General features: G+C 30.3%; 1 protein-coding gene across 1 annotated transcript in view; it reads left to right on the top strand.

The window, feature by feature from the left end:
* The window catches only part of LOC129218811 (trypsin-1-like), a 65,279-nt gene that overhangs the window by 20,866 nt on the left and 24,007 nt on the right, over positions 1-20,406 (top strand). The window contains exons 2-5 of the mRNA XM_054853133.1: positions 5,774-5,916; positions 5,989-6,095; positions 17,350-17,449; positions 19,326-19,515. Coding sequence (XP_054709108.1) covers positions 5,774-5,916; positions 5,989-6,095; positions 17,350-17,449; positions 19,326-19,515 — 540 coding nt within the window. The remainder of the gene's footprint in view (positions 1-5,773; positions 5,917-5,988; positions 6,096-17,349; positions 17,450-19,325; positions 19,516-20,406) is intronic.

Below are 20,406 nucleotides of genomic sequence, written 5' to 3'. Positions count from 1 at the left end.
TTACTCGCTTAAGATCCTTCGCTGCGTGACCAATGAAATTCAATCACGCGAATGAAATATTTAAATGTAACCATCTGCAAATTTTTTCGCATGCATAAATATAGTTTTAATTTTCATTGTTTTTATTATTTTTTATTAATATTTTTAGATGATAAATCTAAACTTGATGAAATTTTTTATTTCTTTCTTCAGGGATATTTTAATTTTTGCTTTTTCTTCGGCAGTATCTTTCAGATTGAATAATTGCAGGTTATTATCTCATTATTTAACTTTAAACGCTTAGCTACGGTGGTTTTGAATAACTTTTAAGAGTTCTTAAATTAATTGCTTTTTTTCTTTGAAAAAAAAAGTTTTGACAGTCAGTTGACGTCATTATAGCATTATGTTTCATTACTTCATGGAAAACGCTTGGAGCTTAGATAATGATGTGTGCACATTTTAAGTAACGAGACCGAATCGTTTTTTCTATTTTGGAGTGGGAAGAGAAATTTACATACGCTTGATGCTAGTGTTTTTTTTTTCTCAACTTTATAGCACGAGCACAGTAGTTATACATTGCAATATTAGGTGTTGTCGAATTTCGCCTGGTTGCAGCAAGACGTAAATATAAAAAGTGTCTATTGGATAACTTTTAAAATGCAGTAATAGTGTAGATATTGTGCTAAGCCTGAAGTTGCGTTCTTGCTGTAGAGCGGTGTCAAATGTCTGGGGTTTTGTAACCTTAAATGCATTTCCGTTATCCTCTATTCTGGATGGCTTAGGCCCGCGCCTCAAGAACTTTAATCTGACTCTGCTTTCATTGAGATTTGCTCGCTCTGTTCCATGATTTTAATAAATTCTGCGATGTCCCTGCTGAATATGACTGACTCCAGTTCCCCTGTAGCCATAATGATTCGAGATAAGTTGAGGGCTATGTCGTATAACTGTTGAATCTTGATGTCGATCAGTTGCTTTTTGTCTTCTAGGCATCTCCATGTCCCGCCAATGTAATAAAACGTGGCCAGTAAAAAGGTAGCTGCCGCTGCGTAGAAAGGAAGACTGCGCAATCCGTGCATTCGCATTGTCATAACTTCTTCAATTCTGTTGAATTTATTCTATGATTCAAATCAAGAAAGCATTTATTAGTTTTTATGAATCATTGAACAAACTTAATACATACAGTCACTCAGAGCAATTCTGAGCCACAGTTTCTCTATTTCAAGTTTCGGCTACAGTAGACACTAAAAATGCTGAAAATTTAGCAAAAAGCGAAAAAAAAATTTTTATCCTTTTTTTTTTTTTGGTTCTATATCATCTACTGTATCCAGGACAACAGATTATTTTCCCTTCCAAGCATTATTTAATTAATCATGGGCTAGTTTTGTTTTTCGTATTTGTGACCACGCCCCATATTTTGCATTTTGCAGCACGTATACACTGCTGACACTAATTACATAAAAACAAACTTAAAATGCTCCATGCATCACAATAGTCATCGGATTATAATGAAACTATCGAAAAACATTCGGATTATATGCAGGACATTCGGATAATGGCAATCATGTAAAATTAGAAATTCAGCACTTGTTGTTAAAATCACCGTATTTGCTGCAATGTCCCATAAATTCTCATTTTCAGCCATTTTTCATAAACTGTCTCATAAAACAATATATGTAACGCATAAATTAATGTAAATGTGCCTAATAAATGAAAAACAAGTGGAAATTCTAAGTTTGAAAAAAAAATGTGCCGCATAAAGCAATGTGATATTTGTGAATTTTTTTTTAATTTTAAATTTCTGAAAAGTACTCATTTTTTTGCACCATTAAAAAAAATTTTTTTAGATGCAATTAATATACAAGCACACAAAGTTTTGGGCATGTGGATCAATCATTGTTGGTCGCTGGTTAATGGACTGTATTACTTATTTTGAGAAATAACTGAGGCTGACACAATTTTAATTTTACTTGGTTTATTGAAGAACATTCATCTTGTATACATCATGCCGCCGCAGTCTTACAGTTTCTCCTCGCTCGTCCCGGAGACCGCAGTATAAAACTGCAATCCCAGAGACGTTGCCACGGGAAAAGTATAAATACAGAAATTTGCATATGCACAGTAAAATACATACTCCCGGCATTGAAATTGATAGATTTCAAAAATATTTTCCGATGAAAATTTAGTACAATACCATAAAATGTACAACTTAAATGAACAGACATGAAACTCAATTATAACTAAAGCAATCAAACATTAAAATATGTATACATAATTAAAACATACGCTTTACACTGGGTTCCTTCGATTTGCTTTGTAATTGTTAAAAAAAGGTTCGCAAGTAAGAGTCCTAGAATCATCGCGTTTGGCCGTTTTACTAAAATATTCCTCCCTATAAAACTCTTCATCAGAAATATTTTTGTTATCCCCACTATCTAAAAGTACGGACTCCTTCTCAAAAAATCCGAGTTTCAAGATTTAAATTTTCCTGTTTGGAAGTTAAACTCGTAAAGAAATTCGTTTTTACATTATTCATCATTCCAGATACTACAAATCCAAACACAGTATTTTGCAAAAACAACGAATTATAATTTGTATTCAGTAAATTACGGCAGGCAGAAATTAATTTAGGCAGAAATACATGAAATATACCGCCAGCTCAGTCATTTTCAGCCGAGGACTGCAGTTTCGTGCTTATTAGCACTCGTCAGCCCGGCATAGGAAAGTGACTGAGCTGGAGATGGAAAACCTCTTAACGAAGCCAAGAGCGCCAAACAAACTGGTAGCTAATATAAGAATTAGCAGACCAGACGAGTGACCGAAGCAATGGTTCGGTTCAACAAAATGGTTCGGTTAGTGCTCTTGGCTTCCTTAAGAGGTTTTCCATCTCCAGCTCAGTCACTTTCCTATGCCGGGCTGACTAGTACTAATAAGCACGAAACTGCAGTCCTCGGCTGGAAATGACTGAGCTGGCGGTATATTTCATGAATTATAATTTGATTTAAACCTACGCGGCTTAAGTAATTCGAAAACGAATTCGCACCAAATCAATACATGAATTTTATTAGGAATAAAAAATTCAGAATCCGCTAATTCTATTCCGCTGGGAAAATCTAAGTGCGATATATCAAGACGAGTCATCGGCGTTAGTCCCGTTATTTTTGGCAAGATCGAGAAGGCAGTAGTTTTTGAAAAATCACCCTTCTCGTTCGAAATTGCAGCTATTACTGACTTTTTTGCAAAATTTTCTGTACCATGGATACCAGAAATAAGAAGATTCGATGTTTCATTTTTTTTGCCCGAGTAATTTAGCAGCTTCATACGAAATGAAGCTTACAGAGCTACCACTATCTAAAATTCCTCTCAATTTAACTTTCATTCCACGCGGATTGGTAACATATATTGAAACGGTACTTAAAATTTCAGATTTGTGACCTTGAAGGACACTGACGAGTGACGCTTCTTGTTTATACGAATATTCTTCTGCCGCGGAAAACGAGTTAGCATTTTCATTTGAAGTTGCCAATTTACCGCAATTGCCTTTTTCATAAGGTAGCAATGTATTATGCCTTTCAAAGCATACAGAGCATTTGAATGTTGATCGACAATCAACTTTGTGTTGCTTTAAACAATTTCTGCACAATTTATGATTCTTTACAAATTCTAAGCGCTCTGAAATATCTTAATTGGTTACATTTAAATAAAGAATGTGGTTCCTTACACAAAATGCAAAGTTTAATGTTTTTATCGAAATATTTAATAAACCCTTGGGTTTTAAAGTAGGAGTTTGAAACCTTTTTACATTTTTGTAAGAAATATTCGTAGTTAATTGATCAATCACGTTAGATCTATTATCTATGAATTGTAATAATTCATCTAATGACAGAATTTCTTTAGTAGCTACAGATAATTCGTATGCCTTTCTAGTATCTTTGTTTAGCTTTTGAAGAACGATGTTCGTTATTATCGCATTTGAAAGATCATCACATTCCAAATTAAGTACTTTTAAAGTTCTTAAATTCTTTTTAACTTTATCAGATAAATTTCTCAATGATTTTGAGTTTTCGAAATTTATTTTTTTCTAATCCCAATATTTCCTGAATATGGAGATTCACAATTGTGCGTTTGTTTTCATACCTAGCCTCCATCGCACTAAACAAGGATTTAAACGCGTCTTCACTAGTTTCTAAAATTTTTGCTTCACCTTGTGAGGCAGCTTTTAAATAAAACAATTTTTGAGTTTCTGAAATGTTTAAATTTTATTGCTCTTTTCGAAACTAAACACTAGTCCAAACACAGGCGAAAAGTTTCATTGCTTTAGTTCAAATATTGAAAAAGTTATGAGTGGTTTTAGGTCATGCTCGCTATGTGTTCTTATGCAAAAAGAAAACTTTAACTTGATTTTTCTCGATGATCGTTTTTTTGTGTTTTCATGTCATAAGAATCCCTAAGGATTTTTTTCTATTAAAGATACAGCTTTAAAGTAATACTTTTTGCAATTAGGATAATATATTTAACAAAACTGTGCATTGGATAAGCATTTTATAAATTACTCAAATGTTTAGAGCATGTTATACCTTTAAAAAACAAATTTTTTTGAAAAAAATTACGATTTTTTTACGTAATTGATCACAAAAAATTTTCTAGTAAACACAAAAGCAAATGAATGCACAGATTTTTAGAGATGATGATTGTGATCGTTTAGCAAAAAGCTTTTTTTATATTAGTTTAAAAACAAAAAAGCCTTAGGGATTTTTAAAAATTGAAATTTTTCCAAATGTTTTGAATTTTTAAAAAAAGTAAGCAATATTTAAAATTTTTTAAAATAAATTATTTATTACAAAGTAAGTTAGCATGTTATGGTTTCAACGAAAAATATAATTTACTTAAATTGAAAAAAAATTGCTTGAAAGGTACTGTGACCCCTTAAGGTTAGCAAATTCGTCTATTTTACCATTAAATTTAGGTAACGGAATAGTAGGCAATTTAGGAGCCAAATAAAACTTTAATAAATTGATAGCGCTTAAGTCTTCAGTTTTAGACAGATTTGTTTTATCAGCAAACCTCGTAAGGAAATGTTTAATGTTTACCTCCAGTGTGTCGCAGATAGAATCCAACTTCACAAAGATTTCATCACACTCGATTTCTTCTTTTTCATCCAACTTTAATTCGCTGTATAATTCGAAAAGCCTATTCAATTCCTGTTTTATTTCCAAGATATCATTTAATTTGCTTTCGCATTCAGCTTTAGTCTTCTCACACAAGGCTTTATCTTTTTCGTCGAATTTCGTTATAAGCGTGAGCTTTGCATTTGCGCGTCCCCGTAATCGGTTCAACTCCGCTTTATTATACGTTTTTGCCATTCTATCATCCGGCTGCTGGGCCACTATGTTGGTCGCTGGTTAATGGACTGTATTACTTATTTTGAGAAATAGCTGAGGCTGACACAATTTTAATTTTACTTGGTTTATTGAAGAACATTTATCTTGTATACATCATGCCGCAGCAGTCTTAGTTTCTCCTCACTCGTCCAAGAGACCGCAGTATAAAACTGCAATCCCAGAGGTGTTGTCAGAAGAAATGTATAAATACAGAAATTCGCATATGCACAGTAAAATACAATCATTAAAAAAAGAAATATGTCCACTGTAGCCTTAAGCTGCCCTACTCACATTTTAATAGTTGTATTTTATTTTCCAGCATAATCTACGTTTCCTAAACGATTGTGCATGCAATTTTGAATCGCACTCTATAAACTTTAAATATTCGAGAGTTAAAAAAATATTTTATTGTCAAGGGTCTATCATGGATGGACTTTGGTCTTGGAAAGAATCCACTTGTGGAGAATCCAGAACGGATAATTACCAAATGGATAATGACAAAAGAAAAGGTTATATTGTCGGAGGAAGAGATGCTTTTCAAGGAGAATTTCCATGGCAGGTATAGAAGTTATATAAATATTATTATAGTGGTTTGATGAAAAGAGCAGAATTGTTACGTTTTATCTTTCAGATATCCCTACAAAGACATTTCGATAGAGACAATGGTATTTATCATATTTGTGGAGGAACTATCATTGAAAAGGAATGGGTTGTAACAGCTGCTCATTGTGTCAACTTGTAAGTTCATTTCTTTTGTAAAACGATTATATTAACTACATGGGGGATATTATTTTGATCCGTATTTTCAAGATTATCAACAGCAAGGTATTAGAAAAAAAAATTGTGTATTCTAAAAAGTAACTAATGAATAACATATTATAAGTGCTAAGTTACCGAATATGTAGGTAGTGTAGCCTTGATTTAACGATACCCGAATTAACGATATCCTCAATTTAATGATACATTTCACTGGTCCGGAGTTGACTGCATTGAATGTCTATTTTCCTCGATTTAACGATTTTCTTGATTTAAAGGTGACTCTTTTCCTGCCCCTTGACAATCGTTAAATCGAGGTTATACTACGTACTCTGCGCAACTATCGAACATTCTGCTTTACGTTGGAATGCCGGAGTTTTCATTAAATAAAAGTATATTTATACATACTAGGGAAGGGAGATAAATTAATCTATCAAAGGACCTCTGTTCCCAGCTTGACAAAGATCCGACACTAACTATAGATTTGCATTAGAAACCCGCAGCACAGGTGTTTCTCCCCTCCAAACGGAGGCAAGCTCCCCCCTCCTCCCCCATTACATTTCCTGAGCATCAAAGAACCTTCGAGCCGAATTTAGAATTTGGAAAAGATTCAACAAAACCGGTGGATATGTAAAAGGAAAGTTCCATAGAAGAAGGACGAATACTACCGTATGTGAATTCCTAAGCATCGAAGGACACTGCCAATTTTTTTAAAAATCCGATGTAAATTGTGAATTTGTATAAGGAACATACACACATGCGTTTGCAAAGAAAAAAACTTTCATTTTTATATACAGCGGATCTCCGTTTGACCAGAGAGACATCTATTTTCGCGACCGTTACTCCTAAATGAATACTTCGAACTGCGAAAATGGTCAAAATAAAATGCAGAGTTACGATATTAAATGTTTGATGCAAAAAAAAAAAAAAAAAAAGAAAGAAACCCCCCAAACATACGAACTCTAACTAATTATATGGTCCCCAAATTCCCTGCATTGCAATTAGGGATATCAAAGGCATGAACAAATAATTCGAACAGAGAAAGTTTGACATTAGTACGACCAATGATCACCGAGATATGAAATGCTGTGATTTACACCACTTTACACACGCAGTCAATAATGGGGAATGTAGCGGCTAACAAGGGTTTAAAATTATATGTATATATACAAGGTGTTTTTGCAACTTGTATGAGCTTTTTTAGTGTGATTTTACGTATCATAGCATAACATTTGCATTTATTTTTCAGTAGCAATGAAAAATATAAATATTTTGTCCTTTTTTTCTTACTTCGATTACCTGTCATTTTTATGAAAGGGCTATGTGCTTCAACTTATCTTATGCACGATCCCTTAAAATTGTGAGCTTTAATATCTTCTTGAATTTTGGTCGCAAATGTTCCAAATTTTTTGTGTTGATATTATTTTTCAACGGAAATTATTTCCCTAAATATAGGTTAGGGAGGCTTGGTTCCCTATAAAAAGTTATCTTTCGTATTTTTTATTTTTTTTTTTTCACTTCAAACTTTCAATATACTCCACGTCTTATTCCGACCATTTTTTCAGTTGGAAGAGTGTAACGGGTGTGACTATATAGGTATTGCAGGTTAAACGGTGTCACGTTGACTACCGAACGGGACATCTGCCTTTGTCCCCCACGACACAAGGTCACGACATTGACAGAAATTTAAAAATATGTATGAATCCCGCAATAGGTCAAAAATTTATTATTTTCTTCAAAAAATTGATTTTTCTATATATTTTTAAAGAAAATGTGAGATTAATTTTAGAAATTTTCAATCTGAAAATATAAACAATAAAAGAGGTAGCCAGCTTTAATAGAAGCTAATTTAGCTTTAAATAGAAGATTTTGCTCTAATGCAATATTAAGTTCACATAGTACTCAAAATTATTTATTTTTTTTCAAGTTTAAGTTAAATTTTTTATTTTAAATACATTATTTTTTTATTATTCATTTGCAAATAATGATTTGAAAATGTGTTCGATGATAATCTTTGAATTTGGCATTTTACTTAAATTTAGATGTTATTTTTCAAAAAGTTAGCAGAAAAAAATCAATTTTCTGAAGAAAATTTAAGAATTTGAGGCCTCTTGCTGTACACCTGAGTTTTTTTTTTTTTTTTTTTTAAGTTGGGTAAATGTTTTTTTACGATTCATTTGAGGATCTAGGGGTTGTTTTTATCAACTTAATATTTCGAATTTCCAAGAAAGGTTTTCTCGATTGGGCCTAGTACGTGTTCACACTTTCAAACCCAATTCGGCACAAGTTGCCGTTGTTCAAATAACAGGAAATGTTTTATAGAATGGTTTTCATTTTAATAATAATACTAAGAATTTAATAAAAAATAATAATAATAAGAGGGCATGCGAAAAAAAAAAAACGACTTTCTTTTTTTTAAGGTTTTCCTATCCCACATGTACCACAAAAAATATAAACTATTCAAATTTAAAAAGAAATTAGGTATCCAGCATTAGGCCTAAAGTTTATAATTTTATTCAAAAAATTGATTTTTTCTTTTTATCTTTTAAAAAATAACATATAAATTTGAATAAAATATCAACTTCAAAAATTATTTGCGAAAACATTTTCAAATCATTATTTGCAAATGAAAAGTAAAAAAATAACGTATTTAAAATGAAAAATGTAATTTAAACTTGAAAAAGTTAATATGTTTGAGTACTATGTAGGAGACTTAATTATCACATCATAGCAGAGACTTCTATTTAACGCTTATTACCTACTTTATTGCTTATATTCTTCAGCTTGATAATTTCTTAAAACTGATCTTACATTTAAAAAATATATATAAAGGGAAAAAATCAATTTTTCGATTAAATTTTAGGCCTAGTTCCTATTTACTACCTAATAATTATACCTAGATTAAATTATTTTGGTTAAATGGTTTTTGTGGTTCATGTGGGGAGAATTTTCGTATTTCTGAAAAAAGTGTTTTTCGGCCCAGTACAATAGTACTGGTTCACACTGGTGTACTGGTACACAAGTACCGATTCACACTGGTGTACTGGTACACAAGTAACGATTCACACTGGTATACTGGTACACAAGTACCGGTTCACACTGATGTACAGGTACGCAAGTACTGGTTCACACTGGTGTACTGGTATACAAATACTGATTCTCACTGGTGTACTAGTACACAAGTACTGGCACGAGTTGCCGTAGTTCAAATGATATGAAACTTCTTTTAGAATTGTTTTGATATAAAAGGAGAAAAAAAAGGGTGTGCTATTTGAAATCCGACTCTTAATTTTTTTGACCAGAGTTTGAAAGAAGTCTTTTTTTTAAAATTAACCAAACTATTTAACTCCGAAAAAGACAATAAGAGGTGCTTTGAAATTTGACCGGAATACCATTTCAAAGCTGCGATTTACAAATTCAGAGCAAAAGTATTCAGTAATATACGAAAAAATAATAATAAATGCTACAATAATTGAAGAAATCAAGAAAAATAATGAACAGATGTGAAGTAAGCACTGGTGCGTCTTCAGAGTGGAAGAAACAATCCTATCTTCAAAAGGCTTATCCCTCATTGAAGGGGACTGGTGGAAATTCGCCTCCCCCTCCAAAATAATAGCAACTCCCTCCGAGTGTCTTCAAATCAATAATATAGTCAGTAAAGCAGACTCAGCGAAAAAAAAAAAAATGTTCATAGAAAAAAAATTTCATTATTTTTCTATGTTTCTTTAATTATTTGAGTTGGATTGGTATCGATTCGTATGTAATTAAATTTATACACACACATTCATAATCAATATGTATAATATAATAGATATAGACTAGGGTGCCATACGCAAATTCTAATTCTTCAAAGGGTGTCGCAAGTCGGAAAAGTTTGGGATTCCCTGATATATACAGAAATATTAAACTAAATACACAGTTAAAAAATTAACTTAAAAAATTAAATTCTGGAAAACACAACAATTAAAAATGTACCGATTTTTTTCCGTAGTGTTAACACAAATCTCCGATAAGAAAAAATCAGGTCACACAAATGTTCACTAACATACGAACCAATAAAAACTAAATTTTGTAATCAATAATAAAATTCTACTAATAAAACTAAGTAAAAAGTCTTGCATGTGTTTACTACATGCACAGAAGAGGAACGACAAAATTTTGCACTCAGAAGATCAGAAGATGACTAACTCCTTCCCCCCCTCCACACCCCAAAAAAAAATTAAGAATCCCTGGTTTGAACAACACTAAACTGCATAGTTTTCAAATCTCTTCTGTTGTACTTACGGGTAAAACTTTATTTGCAATATTAAAGACATATGCATAATAATGTATATTCCAATTGTATCAAATGATCGTAATCATGATGACGTAATATCTGAAACATCGTGACCATTTGCGGTAAAAATTTACTCTTTTACGCATAACATATCTATATTTTATGTTTACAAACATGAACTTAAACCGTGCTCACACAAATGATATGAAAACTAATTCTGTAAATTTTTGGGCAATGTAAAGCGATCCTCTCTGCCGGATGTAGTAACACATTACCTAGAATGGTACACGTAAGCCATTTACGTAGTAACTACGCATCGCGATTATAAGTTATTTTTCATGCTTATTTCTTACCCATCATGAAATTAACTCATCTGAGAACGTTAGTGAATTCCTTAAATGTAATCTGGTAGCAGAAAAATAAAAAATATTAGAAAAATTATTACTTTACGTTATGCTTGTCCCTAGCTAGTTTCTTAATCCTACCTCTACATCTCTAACTTCGTAATTGGAACATTAAGTTCATGTTTCCAGACATGAACTTAAAATGTGCACACATAAATGATATATGTTTGAAAGCTAATTTTATAAATTTATAGACAATGTAGAGCAATACTCTCTACCGGATCCAGTAACATATTACCTAGAATGTTACACGTAAGTCATCTACACCCAAACTACACATCAAGATTTTAAGTTAATTTTCATGCTTATTTCTTACCCATCATGAAATTAACTCATATCAGAACGTTAGTGAATACTTTATATGTAATTTGATAGCAATAAAATTAAAAATTGAAGCAAAATTTATTAACTTACGATTTTGCTTTTCCACAGCTCGTTTCTTAGTCTTATCTCTGTCTCCAGCTTCGTAAATGAAGCATTAATTGCTGACGAGACATATATGCACCAACTGTTGCCTTCATCTCTTATAAATTTTGAGAAAAAATTCTACGCACTATAGTTTGTAATTAAGCTTTGGTAATATTCTTTTATTGATAATAGTTTCTTAAAAATTATTAATATTCTCTAAAATTAATAATATCAACTTTCAGAAAAAAAATATTAAAATTAATTTCAAAATTATTAATTTGTTCCAATCAAACGGAATTTATAAATTCAACTTTAAATTAATTTATTAATAATAATATTTAAATATTATTTTTAAAGAAATTAATAATAATATAGAAAAAACAATGGTTATACTATATGTTAACGCTTACCTCTTTTTGAATGCAAAGCTTTAATTTTTGGACGTTTTCCGCAGCTGCAAGATCACTGGGTCAGAGTTTTACTTAAAATACAATTTTTTGCGACGCCAGCGAGTAAATTTATCATTATATACTATCTTGATGACTCATTCCTGAATATAGGTAATGTGGTATTGCTAATTAAACGAAACAATTGACTTTTTTTAAAAAAGCTCAATTTTATTTTGTTTTATTCTTCCTCATGATGTTTTAAAATAAAACATTCAAAGGGGGAAATGAAATCTTAGCTTTATTGGTTTTAAATGTTGACCTCCTTTATGTCCCAAAATTTCTTGTTTTGTTTATGCTTTGTATGTTATTCTACATTAATTTCAAGCTTTTTTTGTGCAGGAAGATGAGACCTGAATCGATGGCTAGCATCTTGCACCATTGTTCATTCGTTTTTTCTTTTCTTTTTGTGTTCGAAATTTCTGATTGAAATTGTGAAACTGAAACGTGTCACTTCTTTTAAAGCATTTCATTGAAAATAGTTATATTTCCGCACTGTTTTTCTTCTTTAAAGGTGGCTTTTATTTTCAACTTCACAAAGAAACTGTGGCATATATATATATATATATATATATATATATATATATATATATATATATATATATATATATATATATATATATATTATATATATATATATATATATATATATATATATATATATATATATATTTATATATATATATATATATATATATATATTTTTTTTTTTTGAACTTAGCAAAGGTTTGTTTGAAAGTCCAAGTTTAAGTTACAAGGAAATCCTTCATAGCAAATATCCCTCGAAGACACAGAGTTTATATCTACATAAAAAAGTATCCTTTAGCTTGTTGGGTTAAGTTGCATGCATAAAATATTGACGGCAAGGTATGTTTAATTTTGTAAATAATTAGCACAGGCTTTGCTCGGTGATGTTCGAACTAGTGGAGGACGAAACAGCTAGTTTTGTGATGTAATCAGAGCGACTCACTCACTGAAAGGAACTAGTTCTTTTGGATAGTTCATCAGATTTTTCGCTCAAAGTTTTATTGAAGGTTAAAAATCTGGAAAACTTAAAGGAATAACAACAAAGTAAAATTGTTCATTCTTTCATCAATTCCTTGACAGATAAAAATAAAATATTTAAACATGGATGTCAAATTTTAGAATGATTAGTTTGAATATTTATTACTTTGCCTCCATTACGTTTCAAATTCCTTGTTTTCGTTTCTGTTTTGTGTTTTATTTAGTTTACTTTTAAGCTTTGCTTGTGAACGGGAAATAAAAGTTTAAGCTAAATTAAAGTTTAGCATCTTGTGCCATTGTTAAAGCATTATTTATTTATTAAATTACTCATTTATTTCACAAATTGTTCAAAATTCAGGTTGAAATACCGAAACTAAAACGAGTCACCTTATCTTAAATATTTCATTATTTTTTTGTAATACCTTCCTCTTAGTATTTTTCCTCTTTTTCTAAGAAACTGTGGTACTCTTTATCAACGTAGCAAATATTTGTTTGAAATACCAAGTTTAAAATACAATTTAAACCCTACATAGCAAATGTCCTTCAAAGTTGTAGTATTTTTATTAACATTTAACAGTTGTCTTGTAGTTTGTTAGGTTAAGTTGCGTAAATAAATTGGTAGTAAGATATGCTTAGCTTTTTTATTAGTAAGCGCTTCAAAAGAATACGTTTTTACTAGTATAATATATATATATATATATATATATATATATATATATATATATATATATATATATATATATATATATATATATAATTAATCAACATGAGTATCAATATAAAATTAAATCAACAAATGCTAAACTGAAAGATACACTGTTATTACTATTACAAATATTTTCAGATTTTCCCCCTCCAATAAAGAATTAAGATAAAAAGCTGCTGAACTTTCAAAAATGATTAGTTCCTTTCAGTGAACGAGTTACCCTGAGCAACTCACAAAGTTAGTAATTTTAACCGTCACTAGTAAAAAACGTATTCTTTTGAAGCGCTTACTATATATATATATATATATATATATATATATATATATATATATATATATATATATATATATATATATTATATATATATATATATATATATATATATATATATATATATATATATATAAAAGTTTATTAAGCATCTAAGTATTTTTTGAAAAAATACTTCGATGATAGTTTTATTTATATATTTATTATTATTATTATTATTATATATATATATATTTTTTTTTTGCTTTTTAAAGTGAGCTATTTTCTTGCCGTTGAAAAAGTCGTAAGCTATTCAAATCTATGCGGTCGTATTTCAAATCTATGCGGTCTTTGACCTGCTCAAATAGAAGCTAAATTGTTGTTTTAAATGTAGGGGAACGTAAGACAAAGAGAAATAGCGGAGCAAAGTGAAATGGTGGAGTACTTACTCTGTTTTTAGCGTAACCTATCTGGTAATATTTCAGCTATATAGTAACACGTGTAGGCCAGAAAAAAATTACCTCTGAAGATCAAAGCATATGCTAATACAAGCAATTATTCAAAAATCGATTCTCATATTGTAATATGTTGTTGAGACTAAAACATTAATTTTGTTATAATAAAGCAAAAAAAAAAAAAAAAACTCTTCCGTATTAACATTTAAAATATTAATTGAAACCTTCTAATATTCGGTTCATTATTAATTTATTTATTGAGCTTTATTAATTTCAAATATTTTGAACAATTAGTCAAATGTATGTGGTTCACAGTGGATGGAGCAAGGTGAAATATGTAGTTCATTTCGTTTACTCTCATTCACTAAATCACTTACATATTCGTTTATTGATTAATTTATTTACATTCTTTCATTTAATAATTTACTTATTTATTCACTGATTCACTTACTTTTTTAATTCAATCGGTTTTATTTACTTATTTTTCTCTCATTTATTGATCAGTGAAATTGTTTCACTTTCTTTTATTTCTAATAATTGAAGAGAAAATATTTCTTTGGAAAAATATTTTATTTTACTTCGTCTCATGGGGTAAAAAGTGAAAAATTTTCCCTTTTTTTGAAGGTACAAATTTAGTGACAAGAACTAAAAATAATGTTCCAATGCAACTTTTATTATAAAATGCATTGTTCTTTCTTTAAATTTCTCCCATTCTTCATCGCTCCTTTTTTATACTATTGAAAAAAATGGCTGCTTATACCTTGCGAGTGTGCATTGTGCGTTGTGCACTTATTTAAAACCAGTTCTAATACGGCACTCAGCTGTTTGGGGGATGTAGAATAGAAATGACCGAAGTATAAGCAATCAGCATTGTCATTTCGATTATTTCTATTTTTTCACTCTTTTTATTTTTTTAATGGCGTTCTCGAGATTATTTTAAATGGAGAGTTTCCGAGATTTGCAACTCCCTATTATCTATTCGTCTTTCTAGAAAATGTTTCAGCACATTAATTGATCAAAAACACTTGTTCAAGTTCTATAGTGTGACAAAAATATGGAGGGGAGACTGGGATGTTATCCCGTTCTACCCCCGGCGGTCCGTCTTAGCTCCGATTCTTTTATCGATTGACATGGAATCATCGGTTTTTCAATTAAAAGAAGGACCTCAATTACGGTTCTATAAACGTGCTTGAAGAGTCTATAGAAATTCAAGATATAACAATTAACAGTACTCGGCATACTTTAAATAAAGATTATCAAACAACGTAGGGAATAATCGCTAAGTTGCAATCACCAGTGATTTATTCTGTAGCACACTTCTTCATCAAAGACGTGGTTTACTTGCGCGATATTTGATAAAATATAGGTAACAGGCCATTCTCGCGAAAATGGTACATATTGTGTCCAAGACTTTGGAATATATATATATATATATATATATATAATTTAGAGTAACTAGGAACCAATTGTTTGTGCACAAGTAATTTAAAAAGGGTTCAAAAATATTCGCTTTTTGAACAAGAAGTAGAATCATTGCGTGTCACTGCTTCCAATCATTGGAAGTTTAAGAGTATGTCTTAAGAGAGCAACCGGTTAAGTTGACTAACCAGGTACGTTCTAATAAAGTTACAGGCTAATGAAAACATCCCATGGACACTCACCGCACTTACCACTGACTTCATCAAATCAACCGGCCGGTGCTACCGGTTGCTCTACTCAAACATGTCCAAAATGTGATTTAAGATTGTTTCACAAAAATAGAAATTATTGTTGATATTATATCTTTCCCATAAAAATTAAGTTACAACACAACTTATGACAGAAAAAAATCTCTGAAAAAAATTGATGTTTGTGAAAGTCCCAAAAATTTTCATGTTTCACTCTGTCTGTTCTGCTACAGCCATTTCGAAACTAAAATAAACAATTGCATTGAATCTGGTAATATTTTAAAGGAAACTAATAAGTAAGTACAGTAGAGTAATTTACGAGCTAAGTCAGGTACTTTGAATTCTGCAGTCAATGAACAAGGTGAGTTCAATTCTGTTTTACTGATAGTTAATTTGATATGTTGAACATTTGTACTACTGATGTAAAGATATTTTTTCCTTTTAATTGTAGACAGTATAACAGTTTTGAAGTCATTAGTTTGTTTTGTGCTTCTTCTGTAATTGTAGATTTTCTTCGTGATCAATTTTATTTTTTAAAGACTTATTTGTCTACTCTATTACACGAAACAATCCAAATATTCTTTTAGAACTTCATAAATTACATTTGTGCAAAACATGACTTTTAAATTGGGAAAAAAAGAGAGAAGAAATAGATTAACTTCTGCAGAGATTTTTTGAATTGATAAACAAAATTCAAGTTTTGGACATGATTTGTACTATTTTTGCAAGAATGACCCGTATCCCGTTCTTTCCCCGCTTCCACTATCGAAACAATTTTGCATTTAAAAGAACAACGCATTAGAACAGATTACGCTTTTTCGACAAAGTGATCCATGTGTTACAAATATAGTTAACAGTCGATTCAGGAATGTTCGAAAACAAAATGTACCGAAGAGCAATGGATAACTTGAGACTCTGGAGATCAATATAAAAGCAACTTTTAGCGGAGCAGAACTCGAAACGTCGCCCAATTGCAGATATCTAGAAACATATTTTCGACCAAAGGAACGGAAAGGCTTTAATAAAAGGAGGATTATCAGTCAAGACGTACAGTTGGAAAAGGTACATTATAATTTTTAAGCACGTGTCGCAAAAATGGCCATTCAAAGCATCCCCCCTCCTTTAAATTCGTCTAGTTTAGCTTAAAATGTCTTCCCGAACATTAATTTCTTTTTCGTGATGAAAACAGATAAATTTGTTACCATTGATGTTATAGCAGAACATTGTTTATTATTCTAATGCAGGTTTAATAGTCTTCCGTCTATACACTAAAAATTTAATTTTTCTTTAACTTAATTTATGTTTCTAAAATTGTGTACTGAACATTTTAAATTTTCAAGTTTAGTTAAACCGTAATTAACGACTCTGTTTAAAATTAAAAAAAAGAAAACTAGTTGTTCAAGAAATAGTATGCTTTCAGTGAGTTGTAATGATTATATAAAACCAATATCTTCAATTTTTAGATAAATTGGGTGGTAAAAACTATTTTTTCCTGAAAGTGGTTAGGTGATCTGTGGACAATTTCTAGAATATAAATGCTATCTACTGCTTAAACACATAACTCATCGAAAAGATCATATGTTCACTTATTTTTCTTGATCAATAACTTTAAATTCTAGGGCAAAACTTTCCAAGTATAGAGTAGTTGCAGGAACAAGTGACCTTTCTGAAGAAAACAAAATACGATTTGGGGAAGAAAAGAAATCATCCGTTCACGAAGTAAGACTATTTTGTTCATTCTACATTTCACTTAATTATTATCTGACAAACTAAGGCACATGATTCAAATAATTTGCTCAATCTTTTTGCAATGATGTGACACTTTTATGCAAATATTTGCACTTTATTCCCAAAATTTTGAATTTTGGGTTTTATTTTTGAAGTATTTGAATGTAAAAAATTATGTATCATAATAAACTATCAACTTCCTAAAAACAAAATTTGTTTTTAAAAGAATAATGATTTTTACGTGTTACGTGTGTAACTACGGTCACTTCCGCAACAAGTGAAAATCAATTTTTTTACGTACAAAACATTTTTTTTTTTTTGAAAGTAGATACTTCATATTATGACACATGATGTTTAATTTTATCACAAATACATAAAAACTAAAAGCCAAAAATTAAAAATCCCGTAACAAAATGTAAACATATGCACAAAAATGTCAAATCCGACCAAATGTATTAAGCAATTTAAAAAACTGAAACGCATTATGCTCAGCAACTTAAATATTTGAAAATACTTGTTACAAACGATTAAAACAGATAGAAACAAAATGTTCTGTTGTTAAATTCACATGCATTCTCGAGTGATAATTCTTATATTAGATTTTATGAAGGAAATCTATGACACTCGATTTTACGAAACTCTAATTTACGAAAAAACGATTCTAAAAACAGCTTTCCAGTCCCAAAATGTTTTTGTATCAAAGCAATACTGTTGGATTTTATGAATTTCCAATTTCATAAACACTTTTTGAGATCTCTAATAATTCATAAAATCGAGCGTCAGCTGTATATAACTTTTATATTGAAAACAGCAATGATTTATTCTTAAATTTGCATTTCTGAGAATTTGTGATGGAAATTATTCCATTAGTTTTTGCTCCGTTTAAGTAATTTTATTCTTAAGCTACTGATATACTCATTATTGCTTAAAGAAGCATTTAATGAGTATATCAGTAGCTTAAGTAATTAAGTGAAAAAATATTATTGATGCAAAATGTATGAACAAATACATTTGAATAAACACGCCGAAAAGTAGAGAATTTAACGCAACACAATATACAGGAAAAACCTATCTACAACTATACTGTTGGGATCTAAAAAATATTGTTATAGACAGGTTATCGTTATTGACAGTTTGATTATTTTCGCTAAATTTTTCTGGGACTAAGGAAAATATCATAATAGACAGTTTTATTGTTATAGACAGTATTGTTATACACAGGTTTCACTGTATTGACATAAATTGCAGCAACTGTAATTTAAAAGCAGTAGGAACTAAAATATACGAGTACTTTGTTTAGTTTAGCTATGAAGCAATTAATTACACTTGTTTATTTTTCAATCATTGCTGTTCTTAAAATTAAAAATGATAATCTTAACAATTAAAATAAAAGTACAAATGAAGTACGCAATTTATTTTTTCTTGATTCGAAAAAAAATAGTTTATGGATTTTTTCCTTCAAATCAACTCAAACTATTTTAAGTACATTGTATTCCATATTTTTTTAAGTACATTGAATTTCGTTTAATTCGTTTTCGTTAAATTTTAAAATTTTACTTATTCTGTTAATCTTAAAATTTCTATTCTTATTTCAAAAGTGACTTTCTAGTACTTCAATGCTTTATTCTCAATGCAAACGGTCAGTTTTTTCTTCGAAGACGCCAGCTTCACAATCATGTCAATAATGCTTTTATACTGTATCATGCTGCAAGTATATTTTGAAATGATTCTAACCAACGAAGCTCAGACAGCCGATTTGAGTATGATGTAATTATAATTGTGACACAACTATTTCATTTTAATAATTTTGGAATTATTTTGTCACTGACATTATGTAGTACAATGTCAATGATTGCTACTCTTTTAGGTCATTGATGGAAGAATTCATGAAGGCTTTTCAACGTTCACTCTTCAAAATGATATTGCCCTTTTGAAAGTTCAGCCACCTTTTGAAGTGGGACGAGGAGATGGTGGTGTACGTTCTATCTGCTTACCAGCACCTGGACATGAGCCACGTGGTCATGCAGTTGTGTCTGGTTGGGGAGCTTTGAAAGAAGGTTCATGATTTTTTTTTAATTACTTTCATTTGTTATTTTTATTTGTTCTTCTACATTTCATTCACTGACAAAAAAAAAAAAAAAGAAACATAAGCAGTGGAGGGAGGAAGAAACTTTGAAATTTTTCTATTAAAGACGTATAATACAGCATTAAATAGTATATTACTATACAGACTAAAGATTCTTAAAAGCTGGAAATTTTTATGTCTTGAACCTAAATTTGAATTTCCTGTTGCTCAGCTGCATTTCTTGTTGCTTTGCTTGCTGATCAGCTGCGAAAATTGGCTAGCTGAAAATACACTCCAATTGCTTAGACATTCACTTTGCCGCTCTTTCTTTAGACGTTTAGTTTGGAGGTAATTTTCCTAATTTACTGCATTTGTTTTGTATTTAATGAAAAAATAAATGAAGTACATATTCAGGTTCCATATTTGACTTGAATTTTAGGAAACAATATTCATTTCTAGAGTTATTGAGTTTTTAGATGAAAAAAAAATATTTCGCCAGTAAGCACTAATGTTCTACTTTATTATGTGTGAAAGGTTCAAAGAATATCCTCAATAATGTGGCAATAAAAAAACTTTTCTCCAGGTCTTTCCCCGCATAACTTATTCATCATACAATTCGTTATAAAAAATATCTCACTATTGTAATTGAAGTTAAAAGCTTCATTTCTAACATAGAAATCTGCGAGATTCCTATACAGCTGTGTTAATCTCAAAAATCGTATCTGCAGCTGAGCTCAATATAAGAAATTACTTTTTGAAGTTTTACTCCTCCATGTACTCGATTCAACAACTCGGTGACAATTACTCAATTTTGATTAAAAAAGGGCAGACATGTCTTCTGTGCTTAACTCGGTAGATAAATCTTCAGAACTTATTTGAGCCC

This window comes from Uloborus diversus, chromosome 3 (assembly GCF_026930045.1).
Source record: "Uloborus diversus isolate 005 chromosome 3, Udiv.v.3.1, whole genome shotgun sequence".
Lineage (NCBI taxonomy): Eukaryota > Metazoa > Arthropoda > Arachnida > Araneae > Uloboridae > Uloborus > Uloborus diversus.
This window is presented reverse-complemented; position numbering and strand designations above follow the sequence as displayed.